At 33.5% G+C, this 21,293-nt stretch overlaps 1 protein-coding gene across 2 annotated transcripts in view; it reads right to left on the bottom strand.

Annotated features, from left to right (window-relative positions):
• Positions 1-2,925: 2,925 nt before the first annotated feature.
• Positions 2,926-21,293, bottom strand: part of UNC13C (unc-13 homolog C) — a 668,923-nt gene continuing 650,555 nt past the window's right edge. For both annotated transcript variants that reach the window (XM_031955232.1, XM_031955234.1), the window contains 3 exons: positions 8,711-8,803; positions 5,967-6,126; positions 2,926-3,432 (listed from right to left, as the gene is read on the bottom strand). In XM_031955232.1, coding sequence (XP_031811092.1) covers positions 3,147-3,432; positions 5,967-6,126; positions 8,711-8,803 — 539 coding nt within the window. In that variant the 3' untranslated portion in view covers positions 2,926-3,146. The remainder of the gene's footprint in view (positions 3,433-5,966; positions 6,127-8,710; positions 8,804-21,293) is intronic.

Here is a 21,293-nt window from a genome sequence, read left to right as displayed (position 1 = left end):
AAAACAACAACATATAGATGAAAAAGCCTTAGTTTGAAAGCAATGAATACAATTCAGGGTCATATAAGTAATAAGTGTCTAAGACAAGATTATGATAATAAGTGTCTAAGACAAGATTGTAACTGTGGTTTTTCCTCAACTGTAACATGGAGATAAGAGCAGCTCCTATTTTGCTGGGTTATTCTGAGAAGCAAATGAAATAATATTTATAAAGCACTTAGCACACTGCTCCATGCATAGGAGGCACTATATAATTTCATATTCCTTTCCTTTTCATCTTCCTCTTCCTGACTTTATTCTACATACTCTAGGCTTTGAGAGATGAGAAACAGGTTCAGAAAAGATGAAATGACTTGTCTATAGTTACAGTTATAGTCTCTAATGTTAGAGACAGAATTCAAACTTGAGTCCCTACCTGCTGTCAATTTACTTTTCTGTCTACTATCCCTTCCTTGCTTTTTCCTACTAATGACAATAACAAGAGATGGAATAATGATCATATAAGACCATGATTTCAAAGTGACAGAAAAGTCTTGAATTCTTCATCTTAATTTTGGTATCACAAATAACAATTAAGTTTTCTATAGTGCCTGGAGAGCAGGCTGTGGGATCAGTGAGACTTGACTGTGTGACTCAAGCCAAGTCAATAACCCTGCAATGCTCCTGTATAAACCTTTAAAAATCTAAGCTACAGAATTGATACAAGTCTGCCCTTGAACACTCCCCCTCCAAAAAAGAAAAAGAAAACAGAATTAAGCCTGATTTACTTTCCTTTCATGGCACATAAATATGTTTATATTTATGGATGTATTTCTAAGAAGTGTGCATCAAAGCTTTAGAAAATGAAGTATGTTTTAAACAACTCACATTTCTGTAACCTTTTTATTATTTACAAAACATTTTCCTGTGAGGTAGTCAGTACAAGTCTTACCTCTTAGAGATAAAGAATTGAGGCTCAGAGAGTCGAGGCATCTTAACTAATGTCTTCAAACAGCTAATAAAGACCAGAATTAGTTGTCTAACTCCAAATCTATAATCTATCCACAATATCATATTTCCTCTTAAATGTACCAAAGGATCTTGCCATAGGAAATCACAGAGCAAGTCCTTAACTATGATGAATTTATCCCATAATTTATTTAGCAATTTTCTCATTTTTGTATATCAGATTTCCTTAGTGGGGACATTCAATGAAGTGTAGATGCAAATATTCTGAGTGATGCAGCTGTTTAAAAATGATGTTGCTTATTGTTGTTAGTAATTTCTGTAACTACAATTCTGTAGAAAAATGTCCTCAAGTCATAACTTTTTTTTGAACTTCACAAATGTATTTCATTGGTACTTAGAGTCCAAAGAACCTGAGTTTTTCATTTCTAAACAAGGAAATGATATTTTACCAGTGAAAGAGGGAGGCAGAAAGTCCTATAAAAGACTATAAGTTTTCCACAAGTATTTATTAATGCAGGTACTAAAATATTGTTATGCCATGCATTGTAAGCAATCACTGATCTGGCAATTGCTTGACAAGATGCAACATTGAAGATGCTTTAAGAAAACAATCTAAGGCTTGTCAAGCCAATTTTATGCATAAAGACATTGTTTTCCAAAGAGGATACTGTGCCACAGAGGAACTCTTTCCCATTATTTTCTAAGTTATAATATCTTAATTATATAGAGCAACAGAAAAATTGTGAAAACTATCATTCCTATCACATTTGATCTAATTAATCAACAAAACCAGTCTGAGACAGATTTGGAGGACTAATAGTATTGAATCTATTATGTAGATATCCTACAACAAGTGATTCGTTCATTCACTGCATTTGGAAAATATCATTGTATTCCTGAGGGTAGACATTCGACTGGGAAAGTGGGACCATAGGAATATAGAAAATGAAAATGTTAAGATGTTTATATTAAAAAAATCAACTTGGTAAGACATTATGGATTAAATATCCTTCAGTCAAAAAATGATCAGATTGGCTTTTGAATAGAAAACATTTTCCAAGCACTTCTATTTTCTCTCTCTTTCAAGTTCAATATTATCCCTGGTACTTTGTAGGTATATAAGTAACATAAATTACAAAACTTAAAGCAGCTTTGTTAGACTTTATTTTACATTTTTTGACTAAATATAGGAAGACATTTTTTTTTTGCTTCAATGCAATACATAGTCATGTTGCATTCAGTACAAACTGCTTAATATTTTTTAAAGAAAAAAATAAAGGACTTAACTGATTATACAGCTAAGTATGTAAAGTGATTTTTTAACTGTCAGAAGGAAAACACTAACAGTATCATTACACATAATAGATGACTTTTAGAAACAAATTTGCTTTCCTACTTCTAAATCATTTATCTTAACTATGTCACTTTTTGAAAAAAAGAAAGAATTTTGGTAAAAGCATTATGCCACAAAACAAATACATTAACTTACCTTCTTGTACAAATGTGACATGACCTTGGCAGTTTTGAAGAACAAATGTGTTTTTTCAATATATCAAACTTTTTTTAAACAAACTAGTGAACATTGCTTTGTATAAGATCGTTTTAATAGCATTTCTTCACAGTGATAGTTCAGAAAGGTTGGAAAGTAGTAAGCATAAAATATTTCCCACCATTTCTATTTTCATTTGTATGCAAAAATCATCACATTACATCAGTAATTATAAAATTACAAACACTTTCTAGAAGTAACTGCATTTCTAGCTATGGTAGAAAAAGTTATTGGTCAGACATCTAAAATGATGGTGAAGTAACATAAAAAGAATATGACTGTGGAATACTTTCTAATGCGGAGATAAGCTTTTAACTTGCTAAAAGACATGTAACAGCAATGAACAAATTTAAAGTACAAATAATTTATGAATGAGTTGAGGAGATGGAAGTTTGGTCATGAAATGAAATCGACATTTGAAAAGATACTCTTAATAATGCATCTTTAATCTTCATTTTGGCACTTCATGGAACTAACTTTCCAAACCCCAATAGGCATCAAAAGTCATACAGATCTTGCACACACCAGAGTACTGATAAACACTGAAACATAGTTGATTATGCATTCCCATTGATTTGCACACACATGCACTAGTCAAACAACAATAGCTTATCTAGGTTCTTGAAGATGCTACCTTGCAATATTGGTTTCAGGCAATCTCTTCTGTGGATCTTGTATCAGATTTCAGTCTCACAAATTCTTTAGCCACATCATCATTGGTCCTTTGAGAAAGTATTCTAAGGATTGTCAAGCCAGTGTCATCCATAAAGATGTTTTTCAATAGCGGATACCATGCCCCAGAGCTCCCTTTCTCCACTATATTCTGGAGTTGAATCACTGTCATTCCTATAACTCGATCTTCCCGGGCAAAGCAATAATCTTTAACAGAAAGGTGAAGCTCGTAGGCCCCCGGGCGATTTTCATTACTCAGGATGCTGTGGGAATTAAAAATAGGAATTTTGATTAAGAATTTGATCAAGAATTTATTTATTCTTTACAACCCTCTGATCTCCTAACCACTCCTGAAATCTTGAAGATTTTATACATTGTTCAGATACATTCTTTGTACTTGAGTAATTGGAGAGCATTGGATTCAAAATTCTTATATTTTCATCCCTTAAAAATCTCTGAGCTTTTTTAATGTAGCTGTCTACTTACCTGGCTATCTATCAATCCATGCTATGAATGCTATTGATTTTCTAGACAAAATATAGCTTATAATAGATACCTGGAGACATTCAAGTAAACATTTTGTATTGCTTTCTTATTAATTTGCTCATTCTACATATAACTTTTTTAAAGATTAAAATCTTAAACATTTTTCAATGTGTTTATTTTGGTTAGTTCTAACTGTGGTTAGTGGGATTATGTGTGGCTTTAGTAGAAAGGACACTGAATTTGTTCTCAAAAGATCTGGGTTCAAATATTGACTTAGCTACTTACTATCTGTGTGACATTAGACCAATTTCCTAACTATTCTAGTGTGGTTTTGCCACCTACAACTTGAGAGGATTTGACTAATCTATTATTAAGGACCCTTCCTGCTCAAAATCCTTTATGTTCAATGTCACTCTATACTATTTTTTATTTTATCAAGATGGCTTCCTAAAATATGATATACTGTGTGACCCAAATGATGGGATTTTATTTAATGGTCTCTAAATCAGACTCTAAATCTCTGATATTCTGGTTTCTATCACATGCCTTGTTCATGAACCCACCATTTTTTGTTTTGTTCTATTATTTTAGTCACATTTGACTCTTTATGATTCTATGTGAGGTTTTCTAGGCAAAGATACCAATTTGCCATTTTTTTCTCCAGTTTATTTTATAAAGCAGAAAATTGAGGCAAACAGGGTTAAGTATTGTGCAGGTCACATAGACAGTAAGCATCTAAAATTGGATTTGAACCCATCTTCTTGATTCCAGGGCTGGAACTCTATCAGCTGTGCTACCTAGTTGCAAAAATCTACAATACTGTTCCCTTAGGCAATATACAAACTCCTCACTTTAGCATTTAAAAGCTTTGATAAAAATCCTCTTGCCATTCTCCCACTTCTTCTTGGGTGCTCTTCATTTTTGTCAACCCCAACATGTCTGTCTCTTTAGGTTTGGAGCAGGTTCTCTGCAATGATGCAAAGATCAGAACTGGCTGTATGGTGGTCAATGCCTGGAGACACACGGGATTGCTGCCCAACTCTGCTACCATATACCACAGTTCCTCATCTCCTCCCTTTCCCCTTTCCCCCTTGTCCAAGCCTTATTTAAAGAATCATATCTCTTTTGGTTTTCTCAGGGGGGATATCAAGGACTACTTTTAAGCATCTAAATTGAATACAAATTCTCTTCACCACAAGAGAGCTCATGCCAATTTTTTTCTATGGCAACAGTTAGACCTGCCAACTATGTAGCTGATGATGTCTTCTCCTAATAACTTGAGACAACTTGGCAGTGCAGAATAGAACACAATGAATAAGGCTGACTAGTGATATTCTAGGAACATTCCTTCCCCCATCCTTCTTTTGATTCAACTCAGATATTCTGGCCTCTTAATGAATACACTATATATGCCTCAGCAGTAAAAATTTCCACTTTGCTTTTCACTCCTGATTTTTTCTGACCAAACATTTTGCAGAGTCTAACTTTTCTTCCTGGAGGAAACTTTAACTAAAGTGAGGGTGCATTTTTTGAGATAGTCTAAAGTAACAGTAAAGGAAATAGTTACTTGACAAGAGACATAAAGCAAAATGGAGATTGAGAATTGTTAGAACCTTGAATCATCCTGTTCTATTGGGATAAAGAGGAAGGAAATCAAAGGCTATGTCATCTCCAAAAGAATTTTTCTTGATATGATAGTTTCACTTTATAGGAGCTTCTACATATATGCGTGCACACACACATACACACTTTAACTGGATTAAGATCTTCTTTTTCTGGGAAGTATGTCAGTCTGTGGGTTTACTGTCCTTGAGAAACCCATTGAAATGATATGCAATAGGAGAAAAAAGTTCAGAAGATGTGTTTATGTACCAGCTCCATCATGAGGTTAGGTAAAATCACTTAAACTCTATGAAACTAATTTTCTTAATTTATAAAATGGGGAGAAGGCTATTTGCATTATTTATCTCACAGAGAAGTCTCTGAAAAGTCAAATGAGATAATGATATATGTATAAATGTGTGTGTAACACTTTCTAATTGCAAAGTCTTCCATATGTATTATCAGCACAAAATCATTATTATGTGACTATATAAATTAAACCATAATAGCCATAATAATTGTTATTATGATATCCACTGTCATCTAAAAAGGAATAAGGACTTGAGAATATGAAACAAAGAACAGGTAAATTATGGGTTCTCAGCTTTGTTTTATTAACTAGTATCATTTCTATCTCTAATTGTTTGGCAGACTGAGTTGAACAATGATTGATAGACAATTAAATAAATGAGATTGAACTAATACTCACAACTGGAAAGTTTCGTTGTACTTGGGTGACCAGGTGTTGCTTTTGGTCTTGGTACCTTGTTTCCTTTTCTTGTCACCAAGGTTGGGTCCCAGTATAAAAACCTCCACAAAGGGGCGAAACATTGCTGTGGTTTGCCAGTGTAAGTCATTAATGGCGATGACTAAAACAGAAAAGAGGAGTAGTAAGCATTCATATGAAAATATGCAGAAAAGATATAATTTCCCCATGTCATTAACAAGCAATTCAATTCTAAGTGGTTGGTTCACTCATGCAGGTAAGGAAATATATCAGAAGGAAAACTGGATATCTTCCAGGAGGGTAATATTGCTATGGAGGATCCAACTTCAGTGTAACTATAAGAGACTTTGGCTGTAGTTAAAATGTTAAGAAGGATAATTTCTGAAGTTTTTTGACTCCTTATTGTGATATATAAATTAAGTTAGAATCAGTATTTATTTTTAATTAAAGTCAACAAATCTTTTCTTTAAAAAGGGGAAGATTTTTAGTTGGGAATATTAATATCTTGGTTGATTTCAATTAGAGTCAATAAAAATTTATAATCTATCCAGCGGTCCTCAAACTTTTTAAATAGGGGGCCAATTCACTGTCCCTCAGACTGTTGAGGGCCAGACTATAGTAAAAACAAAAACTTTGTTTTGTGGGCCTTTAAATAAAGAAACTTCATAGCCCTGGGTGAGGGAGATAATTGTCCTCAGCTGTTGCATCTGGCCCAGAGGATGTAGTTTGAGGACCCCTTTTGCTTGGATGCAGTACAAAGACAAAAACAAAGTAGTTTTTGTCCACAAGGAGCTTATAATCTATAAGTTAGCTGATACCTATATTTATAATATAAATGTGTAAATCAATACTGGAGGCAGCTAGGTGGTACAGTGGATAGAGTAATGGGCCTGGGAGTCAGAAGACTTATTTTCCTGAGCTCCTATCCAGCCTCAGATGCGTGCTGGCTCTGTGACCTTGTGCAAGTTATTCAACCCTATTCGCCTCAGTATCTTTAAATATAAATGGAGAATGAAATGGCAAATCACTTCAGCATCTTTGCCAAGAAAACTACAAATGGGTTTACAAAGAGTCAGATATGATTGAAAAATAAGTGAAAGAAAGAGGTCACTATTGAAAGGCAGACAGGATAAAGGGCTTGTAATGGGCTGAGGCTTGAGTTGATGCACTGAAGTCCCAAGCCTGTGAGGCTAAATAGTAATTGGACTATACTCTATTAATATACATGCTTGGATAAAGAATGGCCCCCGGCCACTCTCTGTGCAAGTCCTGATGTGTTGTATAGGAAATGACGATTTTGGTGGGTGGAGGCAGAGAGACAGGAAGAGAGGCTGGGAGAGATTGGGCCTGGGTTCTATGCTCATAGCTGCTGGTTGTGTGGCTGCTTATCTAGCTAGCTTCTTGACTCAGCTGCACACATTGCTATTGCCCATTCTCTTCCACCTCCAATCTTTCTTCACTGAGAATAAAGACTGACAATTTTCCCCTAACCTGAATTCTTGACTCCGGCTGATTTTAAAATACGCGGTCTTCACAAGGGCTGGCCTCAAAGAAGGCATAGCTTTAAGCCACACCTAATCCACAGAGGCAATATTTAGCTTCTTAGTACCTCAGCAAGACTATAGACCTACACTGATAGTATAAGTTTCCTCTTTAGGAGTTCCCTAAATCAATAAAATCCAAAGTTCCTCCACATTCCCCTTTTCTCATCAAGTAAAAAAAAAAAAAAAAAAAAAAACAGAAACAATACTATTACAAAACAAATCGCTGTCCCATTAAGTAATATGATGTTGTCCTTTAATGTTCATCTATCAAATAATTTTGGAGCCCAAATGAACATGAGTGAATATTCAGATCACATTCTCTCAGTGACAAAATCAATAAGTAATTCAGTAATTTTTTTTAAAAAAACCAAATGTTGGGAATCATAGAGATGAATTTAACAAATACTAGACTATACCAGTAGGCAAGACTATACTGACACCAATACTTTTTCAATTTTAGTTTTTAAATTATAGACTTAGAAACTTTCAATGAAATATTTAAATGAACAAAATGAAGGAATAATAAACCACAAACACAAAATCATTTATACTTTATTATATTAAGTTTAAAAAATTAAATTATTACATATCCCTTCTGACAATTTTTTCGTCTGTGCATAAATGAAAAAATTATTGCTCTCATCATTCTTAAAAATTCACAACATCTAGCATAGTAGTAGGATCTAAGGGATAGTCCATAAATATTTGATGACTGAAATCAACTCATAGACTCAATCTGAGGGAAAAAAGAGTGAAAAACATTTCCCTCATCTTAGAAGAAAAAAGAAGTTGGGAAACTATAGAGGCAAAATATTGCATATGCTGGTATGTTATATTGATGAGTTGATTAATAACTATTGGTTAATAGCTATTTTGGAGAGAATGTGGAAAACACTGTGTGGAGGAGGAAAAATCAGAAAAGTGTTGTGATGTAAAAACAAAAGTCATCAGAAAATCTCAAAAAAGGATAAAACATTGAGATTTTTTGTAAGTACTGAATTTTCCAAATTCTACTCAAAGGTTTAACTATCAAACAAACTGCTCAAAGGTATCTAAAAAGTTTCAAAGGCATCATGTTTTGAATATATATTCAAAGAAAAAAATTCCACTTTTTATTTATCAGTTGCTAACTAATGGTCTAATAAGAACCAGCAATTTGGGTTGTTCAAACTTCAGATTTACCTTTTACAATCACTTTATGCTCCCCAGTTCCTGGAATGGTGGAGATGTCCACATGAACTGATATCTGTCCTACTGAATCATTCCGGGAACGATCTGAAAATAATATAAAAATAAAATAATAATATGATTCAATCTGTATTCAGATGACACCACTTTGTCATGGGACATTTGGAATTATCTTGGATCACTGCATTGCTGAGAATAGTCAAGTCATTCACAGTTCTTCATCATTCTATATTGCTATTACTGTATACAATATTCTTCTGGTTCTGCTCACTACACTTTGCATCAGTTTCTATCAAATCTTCCCAGTTTTTTCCTGAAATTATCCTTTTTGCTATTTTTTGCAGCACAATAAGATTCCATCACAAGTAGTCCAACTACTTCAAATTCACTGTTCAAGGTCAGGCAAATAATTAGTAGCAGACCCAGGACTATAATCCAGATGTCTTGATTCCTGGTTTGGGACTAATATTACTGTTCTTGAAACTTAACTTGAAAAGTACATTATAGAGAATTTGACTATTTTAATATTATTGGGCACAGACAAAGTTTTTTCTCAACTTTTGTTTAGGTGGAAATCATCTGCTTTCATAAGGCCTAACAGGAGCTTTTCCTCATACTTTTCACATCTAAGATTCCAACTATTCTAGTTTCAAAACCTTTTTTCATATTAACCTGTAATAAAAGGTCTTTAATCTGCCTTTCTTCAGGCTTTGGGTCAGTATTACCACTATCCTTTGTCAAAATTAATTAAAACTTCTTCATAAAGAAACTTCCTCTACATTTTCTACTTAGTTGTATGGATGCTTAGAATATCCCCTTCTCCCCTCCCCCACCTTACTAAACTCATTTCTAAGGTCTAAACATATTTGGAAATATTTCCTCTAAAAATTTATCCTGGTGACTTAGAGTAATGGTTAACTTTTGATAATTTCCTGATATGGAAGTACTTCCTCATTTTCTCTTCCACAGTGCATTCAAAAATGGGATATCTGTACAATGGAATGTTTTCATCATATTTTCTGGTCAAATAAAGGTTAATCAGAAGATGTTTTTGATTGGAACCTTTGTTGCTTTTCTGGCCATCATTTAAATGAAGGGAATCTATTTATTTTGTATTTGAATATAAGGGAGTTTAAAAATGCAAGCTACAAATTAGGAAGATATCAGTATGTGCTTGGCTCCCTTACTTAAAGAGAAATGTTATTTATGTTATTTTTTTAAACAATTGAAAACTAAGGAAACAGATCTAGCATCTTGTTAACAAACATGATTTTCCTTATTTCTCCTCCCTCTCCTTTTTTTTGTTCAAATGGTTTTTCTCCATTTTTCATCTCGAGTATACTCAGGATGTATGTCTTCATAAGGATCTATAGGGTCAGACAGGAATAATCCATAATTATGTTTTCAACATTGGCTGAATACTTGACAGCAAACCCCTAGAGTAGAAGCATTTACTAGACTGCAAAATACATGTTTCTTTCTCCTACCATGCCAAGATGTGGAAATTCACTGCTCAGCTGAGTCAGAAGTAGCCCTTGAGAATAAGTTGCTCTTTATGTAAAGCTGAACAGTTCTCCCACAGAAAATAAGGGTTTTCTACAAAAGGGACAACATTTTTAATTTTATTCTTAATGCTATTCTTCTTGAGATTGGCCCTTAGAAGTACATATTCCATATGGTATCCAAATTCCATACTAGTTGCTCCATTACTGATATATTTGTTTGAAAGACATGGATGGCAGGAGGAATATTTAAATTTATTCCATCATGTAGATTGGGCTAGGTTTCCTGAAGTCCTATACTTCAAAGCTTATGTTAGTTTTTTTTCCTAAAAAAGATATAGAAACTATCCTTAAGATTTAATTGACCAAGCTGTCATGGCTTCCCAGTCCCTCCAGGACATAAAAGGGTCCCATAGAGAGCCGTGACCTTCAGAATTGGTAGATGTCCCTCGCTCTGAGGGTCCTTTATCCTGCTGACTATATATGCTTATGTATTTAGATAAAGAAGGTTGTAGCTACCTAAATTAATGTTGTATTTCTTGCTGAGTATCTCTTTCATTCTGTGACCAAAATTCCCTTGTTAGAAATTTCATCCTAATATCAAATCTCTACCACCAGAGCAAGTCAGATTAGTCTACCATAGCAGTTATAAAGCATTCAGTATCATGAATTAAAATTCAGACAAGAGGATTCAAATAATAAACATCTAAATAAGAAAAACTAAATTATTAAAACCACTTTTATAGTCATGGTGCCTACCTGCTTCTTTACAAAATCTCTTATCTGGTCCTATTCCTTTAGGCAATGCTTCTTGATTTAGGATAATGTGGGGTAGGGAGTGATGAAAATGTTAGACAGTGTTTATCAAAATTATAAAAAAAATCTTTTAAAAAAGTCTATATTCTCAGTGATCTGAGTTTTATGGTTGCAGAGCAGGTATTCCTAAAAAGGGGAGTTAAAGTGTCTATAAAATCTTATGAGGGTTTTTTCTTATTGGTTTATGACATCCTGGCCTTTACATCTATGGCATTTGTTCCTTGTAATGACAATGAATTTTCTATCATGGAATAAAAATCAAAATGGATTATACTATTTACCAACTGAAACAAAAATGCAAGAAGAACTAATCTGTCAATGAAAGTAAAAGGGTGAATAAAGGAATGAGAAAAATCTTTACTTTCTTCTGAGGATTAAACAAAACAAAATAAAAAATCTGAGATGGAATTATAAAAGAGAAAAAAAAAAACTGTGTTTTGTTCTTTCTTTTTAAGAGAATAAATGTTTTAAACCTGGGCTTATGTCAGTAGATACAGTATTTGGCTCCTATTCATTCTGTCCTGCCATTTAACATATCAAAACTATATAGTGCTATCTTACCAAATGGCAGCAAAGGGCTTGTATAGATGAGTTCTTTGTCTAGAATTTTAAAAATCCTTATTAGAAATTGTTTTATCTAGATAGAATGGGAATTCTTTCTTTTGGGTACAATAATACAAACACATCTTATAGAGACTGAAGGGATGGGAGACTAGTCTCCTTTATAGAAGATTTTTCTTGCCCCTTGTTAATAAGATTTTGTAATATCTTCATTTCCACAGGAATGGCTCCTTCTGGTCATCTTGCAGTGCCATACTCTCATCTAGACCACAGACTTTATGCATTAGATTATTAGTTCTTTGAGGCCAGGGATTTTTTTTTTGTATAATCAGCCTGACACTGAGGGTGCTTAATATTTATTGAGTAAATACCCCAGGAAACTTATTCCATTTAGTTTTGTGCCTGCGGTTGGCTTATCCTGTATTGTTCCAGTAAAGCCAATTGTACATAAAGTACTGAGTACCTGGCTCTACATCAGATCACTCTTTTAACTCCTATCTAGTTGTCTGGCTAATTATCTTCTTGTCATGGATGCCCATCAATTGGAGAATGGCTGAATAAATTGTGGTATATGAATATTATGGAATATTATTGTTCGGTAAGACATGACCAACAGGATGATTTCAGAAAGGCCTGGAGAGACTGACACAAACTGATGCTGAGTGAAACGAGCAGGGCCAGGAGATCATTATATACTTCAACAACGATACTATATGATGACCAGTTCTGATGGACCTGGCCATCCTCAGCAATGAGATCAACCAAATCATTTCCAATGGAGCAGTAATGAACTGAACCAGCTACGCCCAGAGAAAGAACTCTGGGTGATGACTAAAAACCATTACATTGAACTCCCAATCCCTATATTTATGCCCACCTGCATTTTTTATTTCCTTCACAAGCTAATTGTACAATATTTCAGAGTCTGATTCTTTTTGTACAGCAAAATAATGGTTTGGTCATGTATACTTATTGTGTATCTAATTTATATTTTAATATATTTAACATCTACTGGTCATCCTGCCATCTGGGGGAGGGGGTGGGGGGTAAGAGGTGAAAAATTGGAACAAGAGGTTTGGCAATTGTTAATGCTGTAAAGTTACCCATGCATATAACCTGTAAATAAAAGGCTATTAAATTAAAAAAAATACTATATGATGATCAATTCTGATGGACCTGGCCATCCTCAGCAATGAGATGAACCAAATCAGTTCTGGTGGAGCAGTAATGAAGTGAACCAGTTACTACCAGTGAAAGAACTCTGGGAGATGACTAAGAACCATTACATTGAATTCCCAATCCTCATATTTTTGCCCACCTGCATTTTTAATTTCCTTCACAGGCCAATTGTATAATATTTCAGAGTCCAATTCTTTTTGTACAGCAAAATAATGGTTTGGTCATGTATACTTATTGTGTATCTAATTTATATTTTAATATATTTAACATCTACTGGTCATCCTGCCATCTGGGGGAGGGGCTGGGGGGAAAGAGGGGGAAATTTGGAACAAGAGGCTTGGCAATTGTCAATGCTGTAAAGTTACCCATACATATAGACTGTAAATAAAAGGCTATTAAAAATTATTTTAAAAAATAATTATCTTCTTGTCGTGAGTTTTGCTACTTTTGCTTCATCTCCTTCTTCAGCCTTTTTCAATCCCTTTTTCTGGGAACTATGAGCTAGCTAATCCACACAAACTTTAACTAGATCTACTCAAAAATCAAGATAGCTTAGTGCTTGGGCAGGAGAGCCAAAACCGGGTAGATGAAGTTCACCAGGGCACGATCTCTAGAGTTTTGTCATGTAAAGTGGCCACAAACAGGACTAGATATCTATAACTCCATCTGGTACCTCTGTGCCAATCAAAACAGCCCTTCCTGGTCACCACACACACACAACCATGGGTATGCTTGTCTGTACACATCCTTTTCTGTTATACATGTCCTTGATGACTTTTCTACTCTTCTCTAAGGACAAGTCTTCATTGCTAACATGCTGTAGTTTTCTTCTGCTTACCATTTGACTTTGTACTGTCCTCTGGCAAAGAAAATTATATCTCAGTTTATACTTGATAAATATTTCCAAAGCCTCATGAAGTGCCCTGGGGAATACTGAATCATCGTTCATACTTTTCTTCTATAATATATTATTTTAACACTTTGATATAGTAAATACTAAAATTAGTAATTCTGGAAGAGCGCTGGACTTAACAGTTATCTCAAGGATTGATAGTGATGCCTGTGATAAAGGGGCTTCTGTTTCTTAAATGGGCCCTGATTAATTTCTTCCCAGGAATAAGGATGAGGAAGTTAGGCATAAAGAAGTTACCCTAGAGATGCTACTTTTATGCAGTTTTGCTATATAGCCCCAGGCTACTTTCTTTCTGCTTTTAAACAAAACAAAACAAAAAAAGCATTAATTCTTTCTCCCTTTCATCCCTTTCATGAAAAAAAAAATCCTTTTTGTAACAAATATGCAAACCTAAGCAAAAAAAAAAAGTCCAATATTAGCCATATTAAAAAAAAAAAAGTATGTTTTTTTTTTTTTTAAATTTTGAGTACATTACCTTGAATCCTTTTGCTATCTCAAGAGATAGGGTAACATGCATAATTCATTATTAGTCCTTGGGAATCATAACTGGTCATTGTGTTCATAAGTCTTTCAAAATTGTTTGTCTTTACAATATTGTTGTTATAAGTAAAGTATTTTTCTGTTTTTTCCCCTTCATTATGCATCCAGAGTACTTTTTACCTTCTTTTCTCAGAATGTAAACCATACTTGGCTCTACAAAGAACTCAACAAGATCCTCCAAATTAATTTAATATATACTTTGATATATAAAGACTTCAAAGGAAAGATGGGAGAACATGAGAATAGTGAGACATATATTGGAAAACATCAAATATAAGGAATGGTCATCAAAAACTTGTAGATGAAATAGAAGCCTTACACCTCTGTGTTATGAATATTCTGTGAAAAGAATTGGAAAGTATTAGATGTGGTGATCAACAAGTAAAATAACTGCAAGAAAAGAAATTGATGATATTTTAATAGATTTCATATAGAAACAAGGGAGGTAGCCATGTGATACAACTGATAGACTACTAGGCCTAGAATCAGGAAGGCTCCTCTTTCTGAGTTTACTTAAAAACAATTTAAATAGTATTTTCTTTTTCCAAATACATGTAAAAATAGCATTCAACATTTACCTTTGAAAAATGTTGTTTCAAATTTTTATCCCTCTTTTCTCCCCTCCCTCTTCTCTAGAAAGCAAGCATTGTGATATAAGTTAAACATGTGTAATTCTTCAAAACATATTTCAATATTCATCATGGTATGCAAGAAAAAAATCAGATAAAAAGGAGAAAAATAAGAGAAAGGAAAAAAAATGCCAAGCAAACAACAACAAAAAGATGAAAATGCTATGCTTTGATCTACATTCAGTCTCCATAGTTTTCTCTCTGGATGTGGATGGCTCTTTCCATCCCAAGCCTATTGGAATTGCCTTACTCTTTCTGAATTTAAATCTGGCCTCCAACACTAACTGTCTGTGTGATCCTGGGCAAATCTCTTAATCCTGTTTGCCTCAGTTTTCTCATCTGTGAAATGAACTAGAAAAGGAAATGGCAAAGCACTCCAGTATCTTTGCCAAGAAAACCTCAACTGGGGTCATAGTCAGAAACAACTGAGAAGTATCTGAACAACAACATAAACCAATGTCACATTCTTGGAAGTGGTTGTAGAGGAGTAAAGATAACAAAGAAAAGAACAAAGTTTACATAGAAGGGATATATGCTAGAAGCAACATAATACTAAGGGTATTGAGACATTGACCATTGATACAATCAAAAACAAATAGGTGCAGAATGTTCAATGGACTAGATTAGGAATTGCATTTCTAGGACAGTCAATAGACTTGAGCATTAGTATATATATTTGAGAACCAACAGTATAAACAATGTCAAAATCATTACCTTTTTCTGCTATTCCAGGATTGTTCATTAACCAAGAAACAGCACATTTGAGTTTATAAGAATTAGCAGATTGTAGAAAAGAATTAGTTAAAAAACCCAAACTCTACTTGTTTATGTGGCAAATTCTTTCCATATAGTTACAAACATCAGTTTAGTGACATATATCAATTATAAGCAGGACACATGTCCACCCTACAGAGCACAGATCATGACTAAATTGCTGAATACACTGAAAGAGGAAGTAATTGGACAATGTGTAAAAGTTGACAAGGAAATTGGTACCCTGAATGATGGATAGAACCATCATGTCCACAGTGATCCAATAATAGGTGCTTGCATGACAAGAGAAGATGTAAAAATTTCTTCCAAGAGAAACAATCAACACATGAGGAAGAGCAAACACAGCAGAATATTTTTATGTAATAGCTATAAAAAATCTTATGAACTAAAACCCTTCCCCAAATGTCTAATGTACAGCTTTGTTGTTGACAATGAGAGAAATGTTTCTAAGAGAAGCCCAAATTTTTTTTAAAGTTAATAACATATGGTTATAGTGCTCACTTAATGCCAAAGATGCCAAAAATAAAGACAAATAAAAAAACTACTTCTCTAACAACCACTTTGAAACAGATACTCTGAAGGAAGAAGGAATTAATGAATTACATCTTTCAAAAGACAAGTGAGAGTTATCCTGAGTGTAGGAAATAGGAAGGCTTTTGCAAATAATTTTCTATAATCACTTCCTCACAGTCAGACATTTGACCATGAAGATAACATAAGATTCTAAAGTATTTATTATGTGTGGAGACAAGGCACCCCCTAAAAGATCCTCCTGCAAAATATTTCCTGTTTGCACATGAAAAGCAGTGAAGTATAGTAGATAAAATGATCTCAAAGCCAGATAGACCTGGATTCAACTTTATCTATGACATATATTGGTTGTAGGACCCAGAGAATCTCTTAGCCTGAAGAGTGCATATTTCCAGTGCTCTAGGCAATTCTCTGAGAACAATTGTTGTTCAATTGCTTTTCAGTTGTGTCTGACTTAGTCAATTTGGAGTTTTCTTGGCAAAGATACTGGAATGGCTTGCCATTTCTTCTTCAATTCATTTTACATCTAAGGAACCTAGGCAAATAGGGTTAAATAACTTTACAGGGGTCATATAACTAGTAAGTGTCAAGCCAGATTTGAAATTAGGAAGATGAATCTTTCTGACTCCATGTCTGGTACTCTTATTTATTGCATCTATATAAAGTACAGTAGTAGAGGGAATTTCCTCACCCAGGAGTTCCTTATACCACTGAAATCACAATTCCTGTTCATAGCCCTAAAATCACACAAGATTCTATGAAAAGTATCAAAGAAATATCTTGGTTCAAAGATAATCTAAAATCATGGATAAAACAGGAAGATATGAGCTTCATATTGTGGGAGATTGCCTTAAATAACTTGCATTTAGAGGAGAGATTCTCTCTAGATGAAGTTCTCCAGAATCTCCTAGTCACAGATAACAACATGCTGACTGTATTGAACCCTGTGACATTAGTACATTAGTCATTTATCTTGGGCAGATATTTCAGTTGGCTAGTGAGGCCAACTGTATTGGAGAAATTATTTACTGCCATCAAAGCACATCTTTTCAATCTCAAAATTCTTCTGTTGATGATATATGGATTTGAATTATGGAACACCAGAATCTCAAAAGAATCATAGTGGAAAGATACATGGCATATATTGTAATGGATGACCTAATGCATGAGGAATAGAACAAAAGACCATTGAGGGTAATGTAAAAGGTGAACTGATCATGTAGTGAGAGTGAAGCAGTTGGGCAGACTGAGTGCTGCATTAGTATTCATGAAATATTAAAAGATCCAGAGGAAGACTTCCAGCACTAAAAATGCATTGTAGATGAGATTTTTCTTGAAATTCTTGATTTAAAATTTTTCAAAGTGAAAAGGCCTGGATGGGCCATAATATGTACTAGTGGAAGGAGATTCCATATCAGTGAAATCAGGATCCTACCTAATTACTGCAACAATTACAGTAATAATTTATAACATTTGTATATTCACAGAACTACTGTGTCTGTTTCTCTCTATATATATTGTTCGGTTCGATTTTAACAACAGTCTTATGAAACAGGTAATATTTGAGTCATTGCCATGTTACAAATAAGGAAGCAGGCAAAAGTGGTTAAATAATTGTACAAGGCCATAGAATGAATCTGAGACAGACCTGGAACTAGAATACAAATCTTCCAAGATGAAAGTCAAGATGCTGTCCATTTATCATAATATTATTAGCTCCTTTTGTAGTTATATCAATTATTCTTTGCTCTTTTTCATTTAAGAACTTTAAACTTTGAGAAATTATTGGGGATAAAAAAAAGCTAAATAGTCCAAAATTTAAAAATCTTCTATTCCAAGTCTAAAATAACTTGAAATAATGAGGGTCACTCCTTGACTTAATACATGAAATTGCTCAAATTGAACTGATTTAAACAATTTATATTTTAAATAACGAATTTATAATCAAAAGATAAGCAAAACTATTATTTTAATTTGATAAAATAATTTGTTATTTTCAGTATTGAGAAGTTTTCTTCCTAATGCAGTTGCTTACTTCAATGAATTGGTAAAAAAAAAAAAAAAAAAAAAAAAAGTAACTAGAAGTTTTAAAAATTGGAAGTCAAGGCAGCAACATAAGTATGAATTTCTCAGAAGATGTTTTTTCTGAAAGCTTCAGGAAAGTAATGTTTAAAAGGTCACTTTGGAAAATTTTATACTTATTTTTAATAGCTATTTGAGATTAGAAATTCATGTTATTGAACATTTTTATCAAAAAATTGGATCAAGATATAGAAGGTATACTTAGCTAATTTAAAGATGGTATCAGGAAGGGAGAGATAGCTAATAGTTTCATGGGCTAGAATTTTGGGCTGAATCTAATAAAAGAGTGTTTAATGAAGATAGTTTACCTGCCCTTCATGGAAAAAAAGGCATACACATACACACACACACACACACACACACACACACAAAACCCAGAAGTAGCAGGTATATATTGCATGTTTAGATTTAAGGGGAAAGAACCCTTTCCAATAAATAAAAATATGCTCAAATACCATAGGCTTCCTTAGGAGGTATGAAATATGTGGCTGGTATGTTCTCTATCCCTAAAAAGGCTTCCCAGAGAGGATGGCTTGTCAATTGTTAGTAATTTTGTAAAGGGAGTTCTAGGTTTGGTATCCATTGGATTAGACACACTTTAAGGTAGGTTTCTTACTGCTGAGATTTTGTGATTTTGATATTGAATTCATTTCTTTGTACCTCCATGTGCCTTTTTTATGATTTATAAAATAGGAATAATACTAGTCTTGCCTATTTCACAAAGCATTAGTACAACAGATGGTACACCAGATGGTACAATGTATGAGGGAGGACTTTGAAAAGAATTATAAAAATTTTGTGGCTATAAAATGTTAAGATTTGTATTTTATTAAAAATATGGCATTGCCCACAATCTTCATCACCACTGTGCATGCATGTATAAGTGAAAATTCATCTTTCAGTGACCATATACATTCTTCAATCAATTAATAAAATACCCCAATTTTCAATTTTATTAAAAGAAAAATTAATTTGGAAGAAGTAAAATTTAATTTAGAAAACTATAGCTACTTATCACCACTTTAAAAATGTTTACTATATAACTGCTTTAAATGAAAATTAAATATCTATATTTGATTAATGAGGAATATGTTTTAAGGTTTTATCCATCAATCAAGTACTTACTAAGGCACCCAGAAGAAAAAAATGATTAAATTAAATATTTGGTTTTAAATAGAATATACATAGAGGTATATATTTAGGACTCAAAATACCATATGTGTTTTTACTTTTAAAAAATAATTCAGGACCCATCAATAATACATCAATTGGGGGGAGGGTATAAAACATGAGCTATTGACTCTGAAAACTGGTAGCTGATGTACATGTGGGATAATGAAAAAAAAATATGAATCCTATGGGAGGTTACTATTTGATCTTAAGACATGTATTGATCCAGAGACATAACTAAATTTTTTTGCACCTAAAAAAAGCTCTATAAATCATGCCTCAGGCAATCAATATTAAATTCTCTCTCATTTGTGGGCAGAGTGGGAAGAAGAAGATGATTACTATCCTATGATGGAGAAATTGAGACAGTCTAGGATACTTAAGGGGATTGATCTGAAGAAAAATAGTATGCCATCTGATAGCTTTCAATTTCAGTTGATTATTTTGATAATTAGGCACTGAGGTCAGATCTTTCTTTATACTGCTAATGAGAGTATAATGGTAACTCTCTGGAATAAAAATAAGGTGCATTTGGATAGTGGCTGAAGGAGAGCTTGAACCCAATGCCCCATAAGCCTTCAAAGTATAATGTCAATATGTTAGAGCTGAGAGAGACTTTAAAGATGTTCTTTTCCAATTATTTCATTTTACTTGGGAAGAAAATGAAATCTCAGGAAAGACAAGGGACTTATCTAAAGTCATAGAGGAAACTTGAATCAACTCTTGCCAAAATGGGCTGAGCTAAGATGGAGATATATAGAACTTAAATCTTAGAGAATCATAGACTATTAGTCTATAGAAAAAATTCCACATTAATTACTTTGTCCAACATTGTCATTTTAGAGAGGAAGAAATAGGGGGCAAGAATTAGAAGCGCCAGATGTCTTGGTTCCTGGTTCATCTGTTTTTCAGTTAGTCAATTGAAATTTTTAAATTTGATTTTTTGAGAGATATTCTCAGAAATTTTCTCAGAATTGTCAACAAGTTCCTCCCTAATACTGACCCTGAGTTTCTTGACAAAATGAACAGCTGAGTAGAGAAATGGCTCTTTGGTCTTTTTTGAATATTTGTATCCCCATTTTTGTATATTTCAAGGAATGGGGCCTGGAAGGAACCAGAGTCTTGGACTTGCTCCATACTGCAACTGAGTATAGCCATTAGACACTTCAAAAGCCAGAGTCCTTATTTACCCTTTCCCAGACTTGGGTTAAGTTAAACCTTAGCCTAATAGACAAAGCCATTGCTAAAATTTTTAAATGATCAAAATATATTCCCCATATCTTTCCAACTTGTTACTAGGTTCTATTTTTCCCCTAACTTTCTTCTTGGAGGAATCAAATACTTATATGACATTTATATTCCTTACCTATTTTAGGTTTGATTAGATTGATAATCTCTTTTGAGTAACTCCATTGAAATTAAGTGGTGTGTTTTTTTTCACTATCACTAGATACGAATTCCATGAAAGTGTGTGTGTGTGTGTGTGTGTGTGTGTGTTTGGTGGTAGGTCCAACGATCCTATTTATCCCCCTGAATCTCCTAGATCTTGTCATATCTATGACTAAGAAGAGCTCAGATTGTGTTAAACAAACTATTGTTTAAGTAAGTTTTAATGAAACAATAACTTGTGGCAAGACTATCACCATATATATCAGGGATATGGAAACTTCTTTTAACCAGGGACCACTGATTGACAGAAAAATAAATCTAAGGCCATATACAAGTAAAAGGAAATTTATAACCAATTTGTTTTTGCTTGTTTCTTTAAGGAAAAAAATTAAAAAGTTAAATTCACTTAATTTTAAAATTTAAATATTAGGAATATCAATCTTAATAAAATGAATATATTTAGTAATGCAAAATTTATTTTAATGCACATA

The sequence above is a fragment of the Sarcophilus harrisii genome, chromosome 2, assembly GCF_902635505.1.
Source record: "Sarcophilus harrisii chromosome 2, mSarHar1.11, whole genome shotgun sequence".
NCBI classification, from domain to species: domain Eukaryota; kingdom Metazoa; phylum Chordata; class Mammalia; order Dasyuromorphia; family Dasyuridae; genus Sarcophilus; species Sarcophilus harrisii.
The sequence above is the reverse complement of the archived record's forward strand: the minus strand, read 5'-3'. Positions and strand labels throughout refer to the sequence as shown.